The sequence below is a fragment of the Parasteatoda tepidariorum genome, chromosome 11 (assembly GCF_982258835.1).
Source record: "Parasteatoda tepidariorum strain Cologne lab strain chromosome 11, Ptep-v5.0, whole genome shotgun sequence".
Taxonomy (NCBI): Eukaryota; Metazoa; Arthropoda; class Arachnida; order Araneae; family Theridiidae; genus Parasteatoda; species Parasteatoda tepidariorum.
This window is the reverse complement of record NC_141765.1, coordinates 2,035,596-2,055,022: the sequence shown is the minus strand read 5'-3', so window position 1 is coordinate 2,055,022 and position 19,427 is coordinate 2,035,596. Positions and strand designations below refer to the sequence as shown.

The following is a 19,427-nucleotide window of genomic DNA, read 5'->3' as shown; positions in this document are numbered from 1 at the left end:
ATCACCTATATAATGTGAAACTAAACAGCAATTACTGCAAAAAAAGAGGGAAAATGATCGAAACCATGTATGAATTTAGTGCAAGTCTAGCATGTAGAAAAATAATAATTCAAATTTGCGATTCTATTTTCTTGTTTCTTACTAATACTGTAAGAAAATACCAAAATTTAAAAAACCATGCGAATATCTATGTTGATGGAAAAAATAGGGGTACTGTAGCATCAAAAAGTGACTTGTATGTAAATGAATAAATAGAATTTTGCATGTCACAATGTATATCGAAATAATGTATATCGAGAATATAAGGATTTAAGAAATAAACATAAAAAAATTTTGCACCAATAATGGCCAATAAAACGATCTAAATACCCCATGAATTTATGATAGTATCAACACAAATCGAAAGCATCAAAAAGTGGCTACTCAAATAAGTTATTCAAATTTTGCACATCATAATAATATTGGAATATCTGAAAACCATGAGAAAATCAATTGCATTAACAGCAAAAGAAATTAAAAAAAAAAAGATTGAAACATAGATTTACGAAGGAATCAAGCGGGTTGAAAAGTGATTACTGAAATGTGCAATTAGAAATTTCCATATCGTAATATCATATTAAAAATTAATTCAATCTAATTGTAGCCTAATAAAAAAGCACATAAATCACATTTATTAAATAATTCCTGTGTTACAAATTAGAATTTGCCACAAAATTGCAACACATTTAAATCCAAGTTTTTTTTTTTAAAAAAAAGAAGAAAAAAACCCACTTTTTTAAGCGAAGGATCTTTTAAATGTTTGCCATTTCAGAATTACTTTTTAGATTATAAATTTAAAACTTTTGTAAATACGGTCAGTGAAACAAATATTGCAATGAGTCGAATGCAAATCCCATAAAATTGATATACCGTTGGAAAGTGAAACTCTTTGGTAAGGAGTTATTACCTAAAAGACTGACATTTGCACAATGTAATAAAAATTATAATTTCAAAAATCTGATGGAGCTCAGCATATATTTAGTTACAATTTTAAATTGGATGGTGATCATAATGTCATTGTAAGTTTTAGGCAGACAGCTAAAATGAACATGCTCAACAAAATTTAAAAAATTGGTAGGTGAATATAAATAAGATTACCAAACTGCCATACATTCTTTTTCCATTCAATGACATGGAGAAGCTAGTTTCTTGATGCAAGATAGCCTGCATCCAAAAGTTCTGAAAAAGCAGCTGAACTAATGCTCAGAGAGGTAAAAAAAAGACCATACACATTTCATAAAGATCTCTGAAATGAGTGATGAGATTTAAGAATATAATTATGCCAACCTGCAATCTGTTATTAGTGTTTTCCAGTACATTTCATACTGAATCAAGTAAATTTCAAAATGAATTCAGGCAGCTATATTTTGTAAGCTAATATAAGAAATCTTATATATATTGAGAAAAAAGTGTGGAAAATATATATAAATACCTTGCTTCATAAAAAAAAATGAATTCCTGATTATTATTTTTCTATATTGATTTAGAACAAATTTATGAGGAGTTATAATTTAAAACTTCACACATTCTAGAAATAAATTGCATTACTGCAAAATCAATTGCCAAAAAATATCAGCAGGAAACCTTTGATTTAAATTTTTTCTTTAACTAAACCTAATTTCCTTTACAGACATTGCATGTAAAGAAATAAAATTTTTTTACTCAAAAGCATTTTCCATGGATGTACTGGCAAACACAATCATGATTGCATTTTTAATTTGAAAGGGATACTATACTTTAAAAAGGCAAAGAATTATTTGCTTTGAACTAAGGTAAAAGAAATTTCTTTTTAACATATTATTATACAAATTGAAAACTATGGTGGCATTTTGATTAAAAAGAACCGATAAATTTCAGAATAATTTGATAAAAATTCAAAATGAAAAACTGAATTTTAAAAAGCAAAAGAAAATTGTCCTAGACTTTATAGTGTTATTTAATTATTTATTATTTTTTTTTTGTGCAGGACAGCAAACTAAGTGAGAGCATTATTATTATAAAAATGGTTTATAATCTTTTATAAAATAAGCTGATTCATTAATAACTGCAGTAATAACATGCTAAATATACAGAGTAAAAACGTTAGTAATTTTTTATAGGAAAAATACTTGTTACAGGAACTTCAAATTCAATAATAACTTTTTCTGTGAGTTAATACTTAACTCTCTAAAAAGCCCTATTACCCCCTAGAAGTTCACAGTACTTATCATGGTTTAGATACAATAAAATCTGTTGTTTGGTTTCTTTTACACATCTACTTGACAAGTATAGTAAATCCAAAGTGGACAACCGATTCTAGCATTCACATTTAATTGTTATCATTTTATTCAGACAGCCTTTAAATACTGTATTCTGCTCATAATCGCTCAAAAGCACATATTTTAAAGAGAAAATTATATTTAACCGAATATCGGAGACATTTTGGTAAAAAAAATTAAATTTATCAGTGTACAGGGCATCTGCTACATTTTAGATTTTCAAATTCATGACTTTCCATGACTAATTCCAAGAATTTTTCATGACTTAATGAAGTTACTATTTTCGCCGACAAAAACGCAACAATAAATTAATAAAATTAAATAAAATAAATAATAAAAATGCCTAAATCACAGAAGAGTTTAAAAGATAATTCGCTCTAGAAATTTTTTTTCTTTCATTTTTTGAAAGAACACCATAATTTTTAAAGAACATGATAAAATCATTTCATATTCTAATAAAATATGCCTGAGTGGTGATTTTGTTAGGAATTCAGATATTTGGAACAGGAAGAAATTGGGGGGGGGATTATTCCATTTTAAAAATTAGATTTTTCGGAGACCAGTGGTACAAGTGGCAAAACATGGCACCTAAATACATAGAATTTTTTTCTGAAGAAGATAAGGATGTCATTGCATTGGTGGTATCTAGTCCAACATCTATTAAATTTGAATTTTGCCAAATTTCTGTATTTTTGACATCCAAAGATTTTAAGTCCTTTCCTGTCAAACTAAGAAAAGCAGAACTCTTTAAAAAACGCTCTAACAATGTTTAAACTAGAGACACCATTTCATCATACAGCAAGTGAATGAATGGTGTCTCAGTTTGGAAAAGACTTAAAAATTTTTTTAATATAGCCGAAATATTTCTTAAAAATAAGCTTTTGGCAAAAGCAATTTAAATAATTAATTAATTTATTTAATTCTGTAAAAGGTAATTTAAAACTATAATTAATTTAACTATTATTTAAGGTTATTGAGTGTATTTTCTTAAAATTTAAATAAATGTTACTTGTAATAGTATATTCAACAAAACATCAACAAGATTAATATTGTTCATACCGAGTTTATAAAAATATGTAAAGAATTAAGCAAACTTTAATAAATTTATATTACAATTGTAAATTAGTGAATGGTCCCTAAATTTTTTTAAAAAATCGGTTACCTAGTACAGTATTTCATTAATGAAATGATTAAAAAAATTTAAATAATTTTTAAATGCAAATACAATGAGTATTGAAGCTAAAAAATTTATCAGAGGTAAATTATTATATTGTCCCTACACTCATAATATTTAACAAATCTGTGATAATTAAAACTTTTTAGATCAATTGTTTTAAATCAAATCATTAAGAGATGAATTAAAGTATTTTTGAATGACAAATCTGAAAAACATAAGATTTTTTTGCTGCTTTAAAAATTCTGAAAGCCCCTCTCTTCAATACTTATTTAAAATCTTGCCTCTAAATATTATGAAGTTTTTTCCTAAAACAAAATAAGAGCACTGAAAATTTTGAAAGTAATAACACAATAATAAAATGCAATAAGTAAAAAAAAAATATTAGTGAAAAAAAGTAATAAAGTAAAATAAATGTTTAAAAACAATATGCGATTAGTAGATGGTCCCTCAGATAAAAATTTACGTTGAAGAAACTCAATTAAATCTTATCTTTATTAAATTAAATGAATAAAAGGGAGATATAAATAGAATAGAGCAGGAAGGCCATTAGCTTGTCACAGACGAAGACGATGGTACTTCAACGATGAAATTAACAAGAGAAATAAAATTTTCTTTTGCTATTAAAATTTGGCAGATGGCACTTCAATAATGATGAAATTAAAAAGAGAAATAAAATTTTCGCTGGTTATTAAAATTTGGCAATGTATAGTTGGTCCCCGAAAATTCGAGGGAAGTTTCCGTTCTATTTCTAAGAGGGGAAAATGAAACCTGAAAGTGAGAATATCTTGAAAAATGAAGCAGAGTTGCACAAGAGAGTGCAAGAATCCTTCCTACTTAATCCAGAGCAGCCCCCCACATGGCAGTGGCTGGGTTGCTGCAAAATTGTGACTTAGCGATACCCAGAGGAAAATATCCCTTTTGGCGCAGAGCTGCGCAATTTAAACCTACTACTTCAATTTGGAGCATGTAGGCGCAGGTTTCCACAATTGGCACTGATTGGTGCAGCATTTGCAACACTGGGAGACCTAAATCCATGACTTTCTACGATTTTTTTTAAAAAAAAAGCAAAAATCATGACAAATTTTGTTCAATACAGAAATTTATGACTTTCCATGATTTTTCATGACTTTCCAGGTGCTCAGATAACCTGAGTGTAGCATACAAGTACAGTTCATTGAAAGCTAAGTTACAATTTTGTCACTACTTATGTAAAATGTAAAGAAAACATAATTTTTCAATGCGTGAATTAAATCATTCTAGTTTGTGCTAAAATCAGCAAATAAGTTAGTAAATTAAACTAGATAAAAAAAAACATTCTGAATTAATTAAAAAAAGATACATGCAAGAAAATTAAAGGATACTATTTCTGTGTTAGATATAATTTCCCGACCATTAGGATGAAAAACACCATTCATAATGCTATTAAATTTGTCCAATTTGTGTACAAGGAGACCATTTCGTGAATCAAATATTATTCCATCTGTTAAAACAAGTTCATCAGAATAATCAAAGGTGGCTCTATTTGAAGGATAAGAATTGCCCAAGTCACGTGTTAAAAATTTGATTATTTCAGAACCGCTATTAGTGTCTATAATCACAGCAGAATCATGTTTTGTACCAACTATTTTTAGGTGACTTCTCTTGCCAAATTCCACATGAGAAATTTCATTAAATTGGCGCCTGAAAATAGATTCACTTAATTAAAATCGCAAAACTAAAGTTGTAGTCAAAAACCTAAAAACTTGCATTTATATAATGGTCAAAATAATATTTAAAATACAGTGTAACGTCCCATATCCGGACGGGTCGATTTCCCGGACACTTTTTAACAATCAAAATAAACAAACATTTCTTCATCTTCCCCTCTCCTTTAAAAAAAAAAAAAAAAAAAACGAAGTCTTTTGACAGGTTTTTCCCTTCTCAGCTTCTAGAGATCTATGCATTGAACCCATAAATCAGCATCAACAGACAAGAGAACAGAAGATCTACTAAGACCATGACGCTCCTCCTCTGGAATGCAGGAAAGGGGGGGGGGGAGATTTGTTTTCGAAAGAGCACAACTGAGTCCCCTCCCTCCCCCTTCTTTTCTATGCAGCTGGCTAGTAAAAGAGGCATTTCCTGGAATCTTTTTGAATGTTAAAGTGGAGGGGGAATTCCCTTTAGTCACACAAGAAAAAATAAAGAGAACCCAATCAGCATGCCACGCCTTTATGCTTGATTGATAGCCAATGATGGGAGAGAAAATAAGAATTTGTCACTATCCCGCCCTCAACTTGAATGACAAGTAAGGAGGAAATGAATTTTTCTTCTCCACCTACCCAAACCCACCTTATTGAATGACGGGAATTTCCCCTTCTTGCTTGAATCGTTCTAGTTCAAAATGGCGGAGAGAGCAATTAATATTTTCATAACTGTGAATTTTTTTCGTTTTCTATATTTATTTTTAGAATAGCAATAATTATTTTTTTTCTAATATTTTGTTTATGATTGATTAGATATCATTCTAATACTAAAACATTATTGCCCTAAAAATAATGTTTATTTATTTTCTGCTTCTTATTGTTAGATTCAGATCATTTTAAGCTTTGTTTACCGTGGAGGTCAATTATACGGAAAAATCAAATATACAGACTTCGGAAAGTCCCGCCGATTCCGGATACGCGACTTTCCACTGTAGCACATTGCAGGTAATTTTAAAAATCAAACATTAAATACAAATTTTTTATAGTATTTAACGTAAGCTGAAAAGAAAATGAAAGGGAAAAATTCTTTTATTACATAAATATATTTTAAATAAAAATCAATAAATTCTAACTGAAGGTCCGCTCTCTAGGTCTGAAAAAGTTGCATAGCTGAAAAAATTGTGTTTAACACATTCTAACAATAATAAAAAAAGAGCTTTAAACATTCAAGTAATTATTAGTGATTTCATACATACATATATACACATACATACATATATATATACACAGTAAAACCTCCGTTAAGCGGACAATCTTGGGACCGAAAAAATTGTCTGTTTTCGGGAAGGGTACCCTAATAACGAAGTTTAACATTGTAAATTGTTTTTAGAATATTTTCAAAGATGTAGAAATAATTAAATAATCTACAATAACTATCTACAAGGATATATATTTAAACTTTAAGAAAGGTAAAAAAGAATATATAAAGAAGTTTGATATAAATACATAATTCTAGATGTAGCTATAGATAAATGAATATAATTTTCCTATTAGCATAGATACTCAAGTTAGACATGTGATACCGAATAGGGGCTTTCAGTCTTCAGTCGGTTTAACTTATTAGGTTTACATACCCTTACACATATTTATCATTTGATAGGGAACGTGGTTAATACCTGCTTGAAAGTAAACCTCCCACAATTCACGGGAAAAAAAAGCAATGCATACTTGTTAGTCATGAAGACCTATGAAGTTGATTATTCACAACTGATCAGCTCTAAAGTGTTTAAATAAATGTTTCATTTATATAAACACCTCAAAGATTATACTTTTGTTCTCTTTTTTTACACCAGTTGAGTCAAATACAGTCTTCAAATAGATAAAAAAATTAAAGAAATTTTCAATGGGGAAGAATCATTGAGAGCATTTAAGATGTCATTTCAACTTGAGGGGTATCATAACCTGCGTGGTCCAGATAAGAAGATGCCACTGTCTGCATTATTGCAGAAAAGCAGTATTATTTTCTCTCCCTTCTTTACAAAGATAAGGCAAGGTGACAGGAGAAAGATTGATTCTTGAGTAGTGAAATAGTTTAATAATATTTTTAGTTATGGATAAGGTAAAAAATTTAAAGCAGAAATAGCTTATTTTTTCAAATTTAGAAAAAGTAGTGACCGGTTTGAAGAGATAGAAAATAACATTTAAGGGCCAAAATGACTGTCCGTGTCCGGTTACGGGAGTGTCCGCTTTGTGGAGAATGTACATAATGGTTTATTCATAGAAGATTCCCGGGGAATTAAAAATATGTCCGTATTGAGAGGCGTCTGTTTTGCAGGAGTGTCCATAACAGGAGGTTTCACTGTATATATATATATGTGTGTTAGCATAGCATATGATTTAAAAACGCTGAATTAATGCATATACATATCAGGGGTCTGTCCAGACATTTTATAAAAGGTCCTTTTTTTGCAAAATTGTGAAAAAATTACTCATAATTTGTGAATATAAAATAAATGTTAAGTCACATTCTTTCAACCAGGGTCCTGCTTTTATGAATTTGTGCAAATAGGGTTCGGTTATTGCAAAAAAAATTTCAAGTTCTTAAATTGTAAAGAGATACAAAATTATGCTCACCACTGCAAAATTATGATAAAAAAAATTTAAATTTTCTAAAATAAACAGCAATTGCTGCTTCTAAATTAGAGTTGTAACATGCAAATATATGGTATTTAGCCTATACTGCTGAACACATAATATTCATTTCGTACGAATAATGGAAGAAGAGTCTGCCGAAGACAAAACTTAATTCGTTTGCATCCATCTTTCCTGATTTCTGCCCTGGGAAGGGTTTATTTGATTAACAAAACAATAATGAAGATAAACAAATTTGTGAAGGGTCCATTTTTAAGTTAAAATATTTTGCGAAGGGTCAGTTTTTATAAAAAGGTATTTTGTGAAGGGTCCGTTAATGGACCCAAATTTCTTCTAAACAGACCCCTGCATATACATTTTTTTAATGTCTTAAAATACGCAATAAATCTATGTTTACTATAATTAGGGAAAATGCTAGCGAACTTTAGTTTTGTAGTGAGTGTAATTTTACTATGGATAATACTTAAGATAAATTTATACTTCATCAATTTTCATTGGAATCTCTTTTTGTAAATCTAACTAAAACTAAAAATAAAGCCTTTTCTAACATGCATATATTTAAAAACACATCCAAATTTTGATATCTTGAATTTGTAGGGAGAGAAGAAATATTTGAAAAATTGAAAACGTGAACTTGAATTATCAAAAATCTTATATTATCAACAAGTAAAATGCATAAAAAAGCTTTTTTGACAAAACTATTTTAAAGTAGCTAAATTCTTTTTCAAAAGAATCATATTTTATTTCAATTAAATTTTCATCTTTGGATGCTTTGAGTTTTCTACATTTTGAGGTACTTCCTTCATATTAAGAAATTTACCAGTTTCAAGCTTCTTTTGTTTGCTTAGACCAGAGGTTTCCAACTAACATGTGCCCAAAGACACAATCAAAAACACCTGCCTACTGGCAGGCCACAACTTAATGAGAATCTTACCAAAACTTTTTTGTGGCTGAGGGAACCTTAAACATTAGTTTCAAATATCTGTTGAGTGTCTCAGGAAATGCAATTAAGAGGAATCTGTAAGGCAGTTTCTATTCTGATGCTTGATAAGATTGATTCTTGATTCATCAAAGAGAATTCAATTTCACACAATTATGTAGTATCAAATACTGCTGTGACTTTTTGGCCAAAAAGCCTGAATTTTTGACCAAAATCTCAGATTTTGAAATTTTTCTTTGGCTAACAGTTTGCATAAATCAGCTTTTATTTCCTCCCTCATATGCAAAAATAACTGTGTTTTAAGTTTAAATTAAACAGTAGTATATTACTTTTCAATAATTCAAAATACTTACATCTAGCATGAAACCCCTCTCAGTGAATTAAGGATGTAACCAGCAAATTCAAAGACTTTAAGCATATAATCTTTAAATTCTTCAAATTATTTTTGATGGCTTGGAATACGACCAAATCATTCTTGTTTAAAAAAATGTTCAATAACTTTCTAATTTGTTTGAAATCTATTGATATTTCTCATTACATCTGACATCTTTCCTATAGTTTTTAGATTTAAATCATTACATGATCTTACAACAGCAAATCTCCTAATACTGTTTCCATTTTCTCCAAAAACTGCTTTTGGTGCCCTTGCAAAAGTGCACATCAAAGTCTTATCATATGGGTTTTTCACAAAAAGCTCCTCAATGAGCTGTTGGACAAGTTACTCAATTTTATCTGAGTAATTTAATGAGTATTTTCTTTGGTGCAACCCCTAAGAAAATTTTGGTGGGTACTCTTGGACTCTAAGAAATCCAAGAAATTTCTTTTCGCTAATGAGAAGTATTTGAAACTCATATCAATTTTCAGGAAAGCTTTCTCACAAAAAAGTAATAAAATTTTTTAATCTATATATTTTGGTTTGTGGTCTGGATTGGAACTGCCAGTTAAAAACCACTAGCCCAGACCATCATCAAACTTTTATATGATAATTGCTTTATAATTTAGAACTTTTAAAAATGTTCTGCTTATAATCCTGAAATTTTTTGCACTTTTTTTAACCTTAGAACATTGTATTGATTATTGTATTTCAATTTTTGTTTGTTATGCACTTTGAACAGATCACTTTCAAAAGATCTCTCCTTCTCAAAATGTATCTTTTTTCTTTTTAAATTATTGCTAATTTCTTTCAGGAATTGTGCTACAGATAGCTTGAATGTCAGGCATCACAAGCATGCATTCATGTGTTATTACTTGTAGGAATAGTTAGGATGATAAGAGATTCTACATTGTTCTTGGAATACTCCCAGAATGAGTATCTTTCAAAAAACACACTTGATCAGTCAGTTCAAAGCTATCCACCTCTTTTCTGTTCATGTAATGTTTCTTAATGACTTATTTTATTCAAGCTGTTACACTACCACCAGAACTGCAACCATTTTAAATTTATTGCTTGCAGCTATCAAATCACTTTGTTTGAAAATTCATACCAATTTTTCTAGCATATTTTTGAAAATCTTTTTCACACTTAAAAATTCCAGAAAACTGAGAATTTATTAAGATTTCTTATATAACACAGAATATTGCGCTTTTCATCACGTTATTTATAGAAACAGGTGAGTAATTGTGGTAAGTTTTTCAAAGGAAAACTAACATATTTGCTTTTTTTTTACCTATATCTGATTACTATAGTAAAGTTTGATTATTTCTTGTCAGTTAATTAAAATATTAGAAACAATCAGCCACAATTTGTTTATTGAATGTGATGTCAGATAGAGCTTTATTGATTATTAATTTATTTTAAAAAATAATTTTTCCGACATAAGTAGAATTAAGCAAGATTAAAAAGAAGATTTTATCATTTATTAGAAAAGACACTTTAAAAGAAATTGCTTACACTACTTCCAAGTCTTCCTCCAATTTCCACAACGAAGAGTTTCCAATCCTTCCTCCATCTGATGTGAGAATGAGTGGGGCAAGCTAAAAATTATACAAATGGATTTAAATTAAAAGAACTATTAAAGAGCATTTAAAAACAAATAAATAAATTAAATAGCTATTTTTTAAATTAATGCATATACAGCAGAAAGTCTCACATACAGAATTGTCAAGATTTTGGCAAAACAAGAAGAGTTTTATTTAAACAATCGATCAAAGCTTTTAATTGGGACATCTGCATCAAGAAAAAGCTGCAATGCAATTTGATACTCACAAATAATTTCATTTTTATCTTCTGTCTTAAATAGAAAAAAAAATTCTTTTCTTAAGTTTGGTCTAATTTTGCTTACATAAATCTGCTGGAGCTCTCTATTCTTTTATTTTTAGCCTCCCCGTTACGATTTTTAGCGTATTTGATGCACCATATCAGTTAAAGCGGAATCTCTGCATATATCTTTCAATATTTAAATTTGTTACTTAGCCTTACAATATTTAATATCATTTAGGTTCCTTATTTTTTTGACATAAGGATTCCACAACCATCACACATTATTGTAAAGCAAAAATTCATCAAAGCACATTTTATTTAGGTTTTACAGAAATAAATAACACAGATGTCACAGGATGGAATACAGTTTAATAGTAAAATGAATAGTACATCAGATAGATAAAGCCCCCTTGTTTCGATTTCACTGGTTATACTTATCTGAATTAGTAGAGTTTCATGGTAAAAGGTGTTGTGTTATTCATTTTTGAAGGACTGCTTTGTAGTTCGTAATTTTGAAAAAGCTAATTCAATTTACTTACCGTATTTTTCAGCGGTAAAGGCGCTATGGAAAAAAAAGTTGTTTTTTTTCAACATGCGGCGCTTCCGACGAAATATTTTTTAGTAGCAAAAAATTTTTTCAAGGAAAGTTATTTAAGATTAAATAATTTTCTGAGAGAAAGCCTATTAAAAAAAATTAATAACAAAGTCGACGAAATATTCGCCGGTATCGCGATCTGCTGCAGAACATCGGCAATTGTAATTTGAGCAAATAGAAAAGGAAGTAATAGGACCCTAAATCCGACACTCACGGGACTGACGAAATGCCGAACTTCGGATCTCCTTCGGAAATTCCAATATGGCCTCCAAATATCCATTGTTAATTTCAGAAAAACCAATAAATTTAGTCAAGTTTCGATCGTAGATTATGATGGGGTGAATTTAAAACTGGCCCATCTTAAGAAATTTTACTAATCAAAATAATAATCTATATAATATAATCAAGAAGAAATAATCCGAATCCTATGAAGAAGAAATAATCGTTTCTTCTTTGGAGCAAGATCATAGTTCTCGTTTTTTCTTTTAGATAACATTTTGTTTTAACAAAAGAGGCTAATCTTGCATGAAAAAAAAGCTAACAAGAAACTACAAAAAAAAAAAAAAATATAACAATTAATGCTAAGAACAAGCAAAAAACAAGCTAAAAACTAATAAAGATAAAAAATAAAAAACAAGCAAACGACTATTAACAAGAAGAAAAAAAATTAGCAGTTAATAACTAATAAAAAGCGGCAAAATGAAAAAATTAATGAATCCAATAAAAAAACCGCAAAAGGGATAGAATTCATTTTGTTGTCCACATGGCAGTTTCAATGTCACTTGGGTGTGGCTAATTTATGGTCAAACAGAGGAGGGAAATGGGGGGGGGGGCAAATCAGTAAAGCACAAGCCCAGCTGTCAAGATTGATTGATCTGTTTTTTCCAACTTGCATTTCTTTATTTTGTTCATTGGAAATGCGGGTGTTTTTACTTCTCAATTTATTTTAAACTGCTTAAGAAACAGATGTTTCCTTTGACACAGACAGGGTATCTGCTACATTTTAGATTTTCAAATTCATGACTTTTCATGATTTTCCATGACTAATTCCAAGAATTTTTCATGACTTAATGAAGTTACTATTTTCTCCGACAAAAACGCAACAATGCATTTAAAAAAACATTATAATAACATAATAAAAGGCATAACCAAAACTATACTCTGCATCTTCATATTTATAGATTTTAAATTTAAAAAACAGAGTAAAGAAAGAATTGAAACAATAAAATAGCTAGAAAAAAATGCAAAAGCAAAAATTTTTTTTTCTGTAGAATTATATTCTAAAGATACTTTTCTTGTTCATCTGAAAGGAAAGAAATACTCCTAATTTTTCTGTTCTCATTTAGGAATTAAAAAAAAATTTGCAATGACTGGTTTGCTTCAACTAGAATTTTAAATTGATAAAATTAAATAAAATAAATAATAAGAATTTTTAAATGACAGAAGAGTTTAAAAGATAATTCGATCTAGAAATTATGTTTTTTCTTTCATTTTTTGAAAGAACACCATAATTTTTAAAGAACATGATAAAATCATTTTATATTCTAATAAAATATGCCTGAGTGGTGATTTTGTTAGGAATTCAGATGTTTGGAACAGGATGAAATTGGGGGGGGGGGATTCCATTTTAAAAATTAGATTTTTCGGAGACCAGTGGTGCAAGTGGCAAAACATGGTTTTGGAGCATCTTTCGAGCAACACAAAAGCAATTTTGGAGCAGCGAAACAAAGATTTGGAGCATATTTAATAAAAAGAATTAAAACAAGAGTTTTCAATTTTGTTCATTAATGGCATATCTTATTTTTTTCACTTTTTAAAGGTCCCTGCATAAAAAAATTAAGTTTCTTTTTGGTAGCTTCCAATTCTGTTAAATATTCGGCTATACTCGACTTAGCCTAAAGATAAGAGGATCTGTCCGCTTTCTATAAACATGTCTTTATTATTTAACCCATCTTTAATATTTTTTTTATCAGTGGCTAAGAGATCTTGAGAAGCCTTCAATTTTTTTAGCAAATCAATTTCAGCAACTTTCAATCTGCTTTCCTCAGTTTCAGTGTTTTCACAACCTCTAATCAAGCAGAATAATTTTTAAATGCTGCACGAGTTCCTTTAATCATATCTTTGTCAACTTTAAAGTTATTTAAATCCCCAGTGACACAACTTGTCTCAAATCATTAACACTATGCAAATTTAAACTTGCAAAAGCTACTTGACAATAGGTTGTCAAGTAGATTTTTACTCACACATATGAACAAACCTAAAACCTCTCTAGTACTAAAACCTCTTTCAACATCGGCATTCCCATGTGGTATGCACAAAAGAGCTTTAAAAAGCTTTGTTATAAGAGAATATTTGATATTTCCCAAATTATATTTCTTCACAAAATAGTTTTTCCAAAACAAATCAATTGGTGCATATTCATTTGAGTCACAAGAATAACCTTCTGGTTCTACACGTAACAGTAACAAACATGCCTCTTCAGGTTTTATAATGAATGGGGTTACTGTTGCCAGATATCTTATTACCTTAATAGAATTCCATTCTCATCACAGGATGCAACAATTTAATATGGTATAGTAACCTATTTTCAAGAGGCAATGCTTTTAATAACTTTTTTGCACGTGCCATAGACCTGGCACCTAAATACATAGAATTTCTTACTGAAGAAGATAAGGATGTCATCGTATTTGTGGTATCTAGTCCAACATCTATTAAATTTGAATTTTGCCAAATTTCTGCGTTTTCTACATCCAAAGATTTTAAGTCCTTTCCTGTCAAACTAAGAAAAGCAGAACTCTTTTAAAAAACGCCCTAACAATGCTTAAACTAGAGACACCATTTTATAATACAGCAAGTGAATCAATGGTGTCTCAGTTTGGAAAAAACCAAAACATTTATTTAATATAGGTGAAATATTACTTAAAAAAGAGCTTTTGGCAAAAGCAATTTAAATAAATTCAATATTGAGTGGCTTATACTATTTTTTAAATTAATAATTACTTTATTTAATTCTGTAAAAGGTAATTTAAAACTCTAATTAATTTAACTATTATTTAACGTTATTTAGTATATTTTTCTTAAAATTTAAAAAAATGTTATTTGTAATAGAATATTCAATAAAACATTAATAAGATTAATATTGATCATACGGAATTTATAAAAATATGTAAAGAATTAAGCAAACTTTAATAAATTTATATTACAAATGTAAATTAGTGAATGACCCCTAATTTTTTTTAAAATTAAAATTGGTTACCTAGTACAGTATTTCATTAATGAAATTATTAAAAAAAATAATTTTAAATGCAAATTCAATGAGCATTGAAGCTATAATAAAATGCAATAAGTATAAAAAAAATATTAGTAAAAAAAGTAATAAATGTTTAAAAACAATATGCAATTAGTGGATGGTCCCGCAGAAAAAAATTTATACCTAAGAAACTCAATTAAATTAAATGAATAAAAGGGAGATGGAAATTTTGAGGTTATGAAGCTTTTTGATTCTTGACTGCTCTGAGGATCAACATGAAAATATGTACTTAGTGAATGGTCCCCAAGTTAATTCCAAGATCATGAGTACTATTCTATAAATAGAATAGAGCAAGAAGGCCATAAGCTTGCCATTGACGAAGACAATGGCACTTCAATAACAATGAAATTAAACAAGAGAAATAAAATTTTCGTTTGCTATTAAACTTTGGCAATGTTTAGTCGGTCCCCGAAAATTCCCGGGAAGTTTCGGTTCCATTTCAGAGAGTGGAAAATGAAACCTGAAATTGAGAATATCTTGTAAAATGAAGCAGAGTTGCACATGAGAGTGCAAGAATCCTTCCCACTGAATCCAGAGCAACCCATCACATAGCAGTAGCTTGGTTGCCGCAAAATTGTGACTTGGCGATACCCAGGGGAAAATATCCTGTTTGGCTCAGATCGGGGCAATTTAAGCCTACTACTTCAATTTGGAGCATATAGGCCCAGGTTTCCACAATTGGCGCAGTACTTGCAACACTGGAATACCAAAATCCATGACTTTCCATGATTTTTTTCAAAAAAACAGCAAAAATCATGACTTTTCATGACAAATTTTGTTCAATACTGAAATTCATGACTTTCCATGATTTTTCATGACTTTCCAGGTGCGCGGATACCCTGCACAGATTTATTATTTTTTTTTCAAGCTTCTTTTTTATTTTTAAAAGATAAAATAAAGTAAGTTACTTCAACAGAATAAAATTCCAAATAAAAAGAATATAGCTGATTTTTTTTGTCTTATCAATATAAATTTCTTTAACCCTTTCACGACGCAAAGCGCGAAAGCGTACTTACCGCTGAGGACGGCAGTCTCTCTAGCGTGTCTCTCCAGGGCCGGAGGGTTTTTTGATGCTAAGCCTAATTCCATGAAATTACCGAAATATCACCGCGTTGTTTAATATTGTTCTGTAGAGTATTTAAGTGACATATGCTTTATATATATTTCTATGGATACTTTATTTACTTAAGTTATTTCTTGTTTAAATGTGATATAAATATTAATAAGTTTAAATATTTTGCATAATTTCCTCTATTTCCAGCTCAGTTAAAAATTTTTGACGCTTCGACATTCTAACGGTAAAAAGAAAAAAAATTCAAGCCTACAAGATCTAATTATCCACTAAAAACTAATCCGAAAATCGAAAGTAGCGAGAGATAAAAAAAACTCCCTTACTTACTGTAAATAAATATCACGTGCTAATTTAAAGAGCCCTCATAAAACATTCCCCCCCTCCACTCCTTCCCCTAAATACCACGTGAATGTACTTTCATCTTGAGTAGAAGGTCAAATCTACATGTATCTGCCATACAATGCCATCTTTTGGAAGAAATTTAATTTTTTAAAACGTTCCGAAACGCTGGCACAAATAAGTGACGGTCGGGGGTGAACGAGAAAACTCTCTGACACGCGGGTGTGTCGGCCAAGAAGTGAGCGCGTTTCTTGCTATCACATATATGTGACAGTTGGCTCGAAAGGGTTAAAAAAAGTAGATCAGAGGACATTCTACCCACTAAAATTACACCCGCAAAGATTGTGAAAGTGAAACTTTATTTCCCCTTCGCTCATTCCTTCAGAATTTTTTGGGGGCCTGTTTAGTTATTTCTTATTGTTATTATTAGTTATTTCGTTATTATTAGCTGTTTCGTTATTATGTATTAGTTTTTCCTCAAATTGTTAACGGTAATAAATTTTAAAATCTTTTTATTTTAAAAACTTTCTTTTAATTAATTTTTATTTTATTTTTCTTATTACATTGTTTTACGGATTTCTGTAATCAGTTCAGCGTTAATTCAGCTACTGAACATACAAATATTTTTTTGCTGTTCTTCTGCTTTTTGGCGCGGTGCCAACTGGTAAGAACAACTTTATTTTATATTGTTCTGTTGTTTTCTTTTTTTGCTGAGAGAGAACTTTTTTTGTTGCTTTTTTTTGCTGAAAAAGAAATTTTTTATTATAATTTAGAAATTATAACTTTACTTTATGAAATGCATAAAAATTTTATATTTTTTTTTTATGCAGATATTGTAAATGGTAATTTAAAGGTCTCTTCTAAAAGGATGCTGATATGCGCGGTTTAGCGTCATCGCGGCGCTTACTATAACTTTTTAGCTGCAAAGAAATTTAAGGATTCTGGAGTTAAACGACTATTCATTCTAGCAGCCGTTCCGAGTGCAAAAGAAAATTATAAGAATGTAGATCAACTCATTTCAACGTTGAATATGAGTCCTTTCCACGGCACAATTGCAACCGATTTGAAATTAGCGAATATCTTAGCAGGTATAATGTCGCACAGCAGAGCATACCCATGTACTTATTGCTATGCCAAGAAAGATGAGCTAAGCAGCTGTGACGAATTGAGATCCCCCGAAAATGTTTCATCGTATTATACAAGTTGGCTGACTGAAGGAAAAGGCTAAAAAAACAAAGCGAAAGATTATTTCAATTGCATCCATCCACCGCTAATTGCAACTGTTGAAGGCAAAACATTCCTAGACATTGTTCCACCACCAGAATTACACCTTATGCTTGGTGTTGTTAACACTGTTTTCACGCATATGTTGAAAGAGTGTGAAAATGAATCGCTGACATGGACAAAAGCTTGTCATGTTCAGCGTGAAATCAGACGAGGATGTTCTGGGTTTGAAGGAAATGCATGCAAAACACTTTTGGATAAAGAAGAACTTCTTCAACAGTTTAAAAATCTAGCAATACTGAAGTACGTTAAAGTATTTGACTACTTCAAAAAAGTGGTTTCTGCATGCTTCGGAAATAATCTTGACCAAAATTTCAAAGCATGTACAGAAGCTTTCAAAAAGAGCTACATGGACTTAGGTGTCAGCGTTATACCAAAGGTTCATGCAGTTTTTTTTCACATTGAACAGTACTGTGACAAAAACGGTGAAGGATTAGCATTTTTTGGGGAGCAGGCGATGGAGTCCATACCTTTTGATTTCTTGAAATCTTCCTGGGAAATTAATAAGGTTGCTGCAAATCACCCGGATTATTCTAAACACCTTTCGAGAGCTGTTTGTAGATATAATGCTTCACATGTTTAAATTGATGTAATTATAATTAAATTATGTTACATTTTCATATTTTATCAGCATTAAAATGTTTAAATAATAAAAGTTTAATAGAATTACAACTGAAAAATCATTATTATATCATTTTTTTTCCTTTTACTGAAATAAAACAACGCCAGATTTTCCAAAATATCAAACTCCGTGCGCAAAAATGATCAAAGTGGATTTTTTTTAAAATCTCTCCACAGATTTTGATTTTTATTATCTGTTAACATTGTACATTCAGAATCTCTTCTAATTTTCTAGGTGTAAGAGCACTTTATTTAACTTTGGTTAAGGCGCACCGTGTAACTCCACTGATTGAAGGTTTCTTACCTCAGTATGCGCTGTGCAATTGTCCACAACAAACGCCACTTTACAATTTGTTGCATGGAATTTTTTGTCAAACTCTTTCAGAGTTTTTTCCCAAACATTGGAGGTCATCCAAGACTGAGTTTGCTTCATATGATACACTCAAAAACTTTACATTTTTGTATATACCTTGGTTTTGCACTTTTGCCTATGACCAGAGGCTTCAGTTTTTCGGAACCATCCATGTTTGCTCCTAACTGAACGGTAACTCGTTGTTTGCTTTTCTTCCCACCTGAGCAATCCTCTGAGTGAAAAGTCAAAGTCTTGTCAGGCACAAGTCAAAAAAAGAGACCTGTCTCATCAAGGTTGAATACATCACAAGGGTTATAACGCTGGAGAACACCTTTTAAGAGACCAATTTTCCATTCTTCAACAGGAGGCATATCAACGGCCGCTGCTTCTCTGCACATCTTTTTGAAGGAAATTCCATGTCTCTTTGAAACGTTCAAACCAGCCATTGCTCGCCGAAAACTCCGAAACACCCAGTTCGTTCGCAAATTGCAACGCTTTCTCTTTCAAGATAAGTCCCGAAATTGGAATGTTTTGGGCTCGGGCCATTCTAAACCATTTAACAAGGGCATTTTCAACATCTTCAAAGGTCGAAACACGCATTCTCTTTCTCTTCTCGCCATCCTGAACATGCAAAGAACTTTCAATTTTATCTTTTAAGGACCAAATGGCAATGAACGTTGTGCAAGGGACTCCTTTCCGTTTTGCAAAAGCAGCCTCAGACATTCCAGATTGCTCAAATTTTCTTATCATTTGGAGCTTTTCATCCAATATCCAAGATTTGTATCCAAGTTTACTCGCCATGGCACTGAACTAAAGACTAGAGAGACTTGAGACCGCACCGCTACGCCGTACTAAGTTTTGCAGGAGACAGAAGAAAAGGCACGCATTCCAAGATACTCGGTTTCT

General features: G+C 30.5%; 1 protein-coding gene across 4 annotated transcripts in view; it reads right to left on the bottom strand.

Annotated features, from left to right (window-relative positions):
* Nucleotides 1-19,427, bottom strand: part of mahj (LisH and WD40 domain-containing protein mahjong) — a 161,543-nt gene that overhangs the window by 31,071 nt on the left and 111,045 nt on the right. For all 4 annotated transcript variants that reach the window (XM_087154784.1, XM_087154786.1, XM_087154785.1 and 1 more), the window contains 2 exons: nt 10,640-10,722; nt 4,836-5,154 (listed from right to left, as the gene is read on the bottom strand). In XM_087154784.1, coding sequence (XP_087010910.1) covers nt 4,836-5,154; nt 10,640-10,722 — 402 coding nt within the window. The remainder of the gene's footprint in view (nt 1-4,835; nt 5,155-10,639; nt 10,723-19,427) is intronic.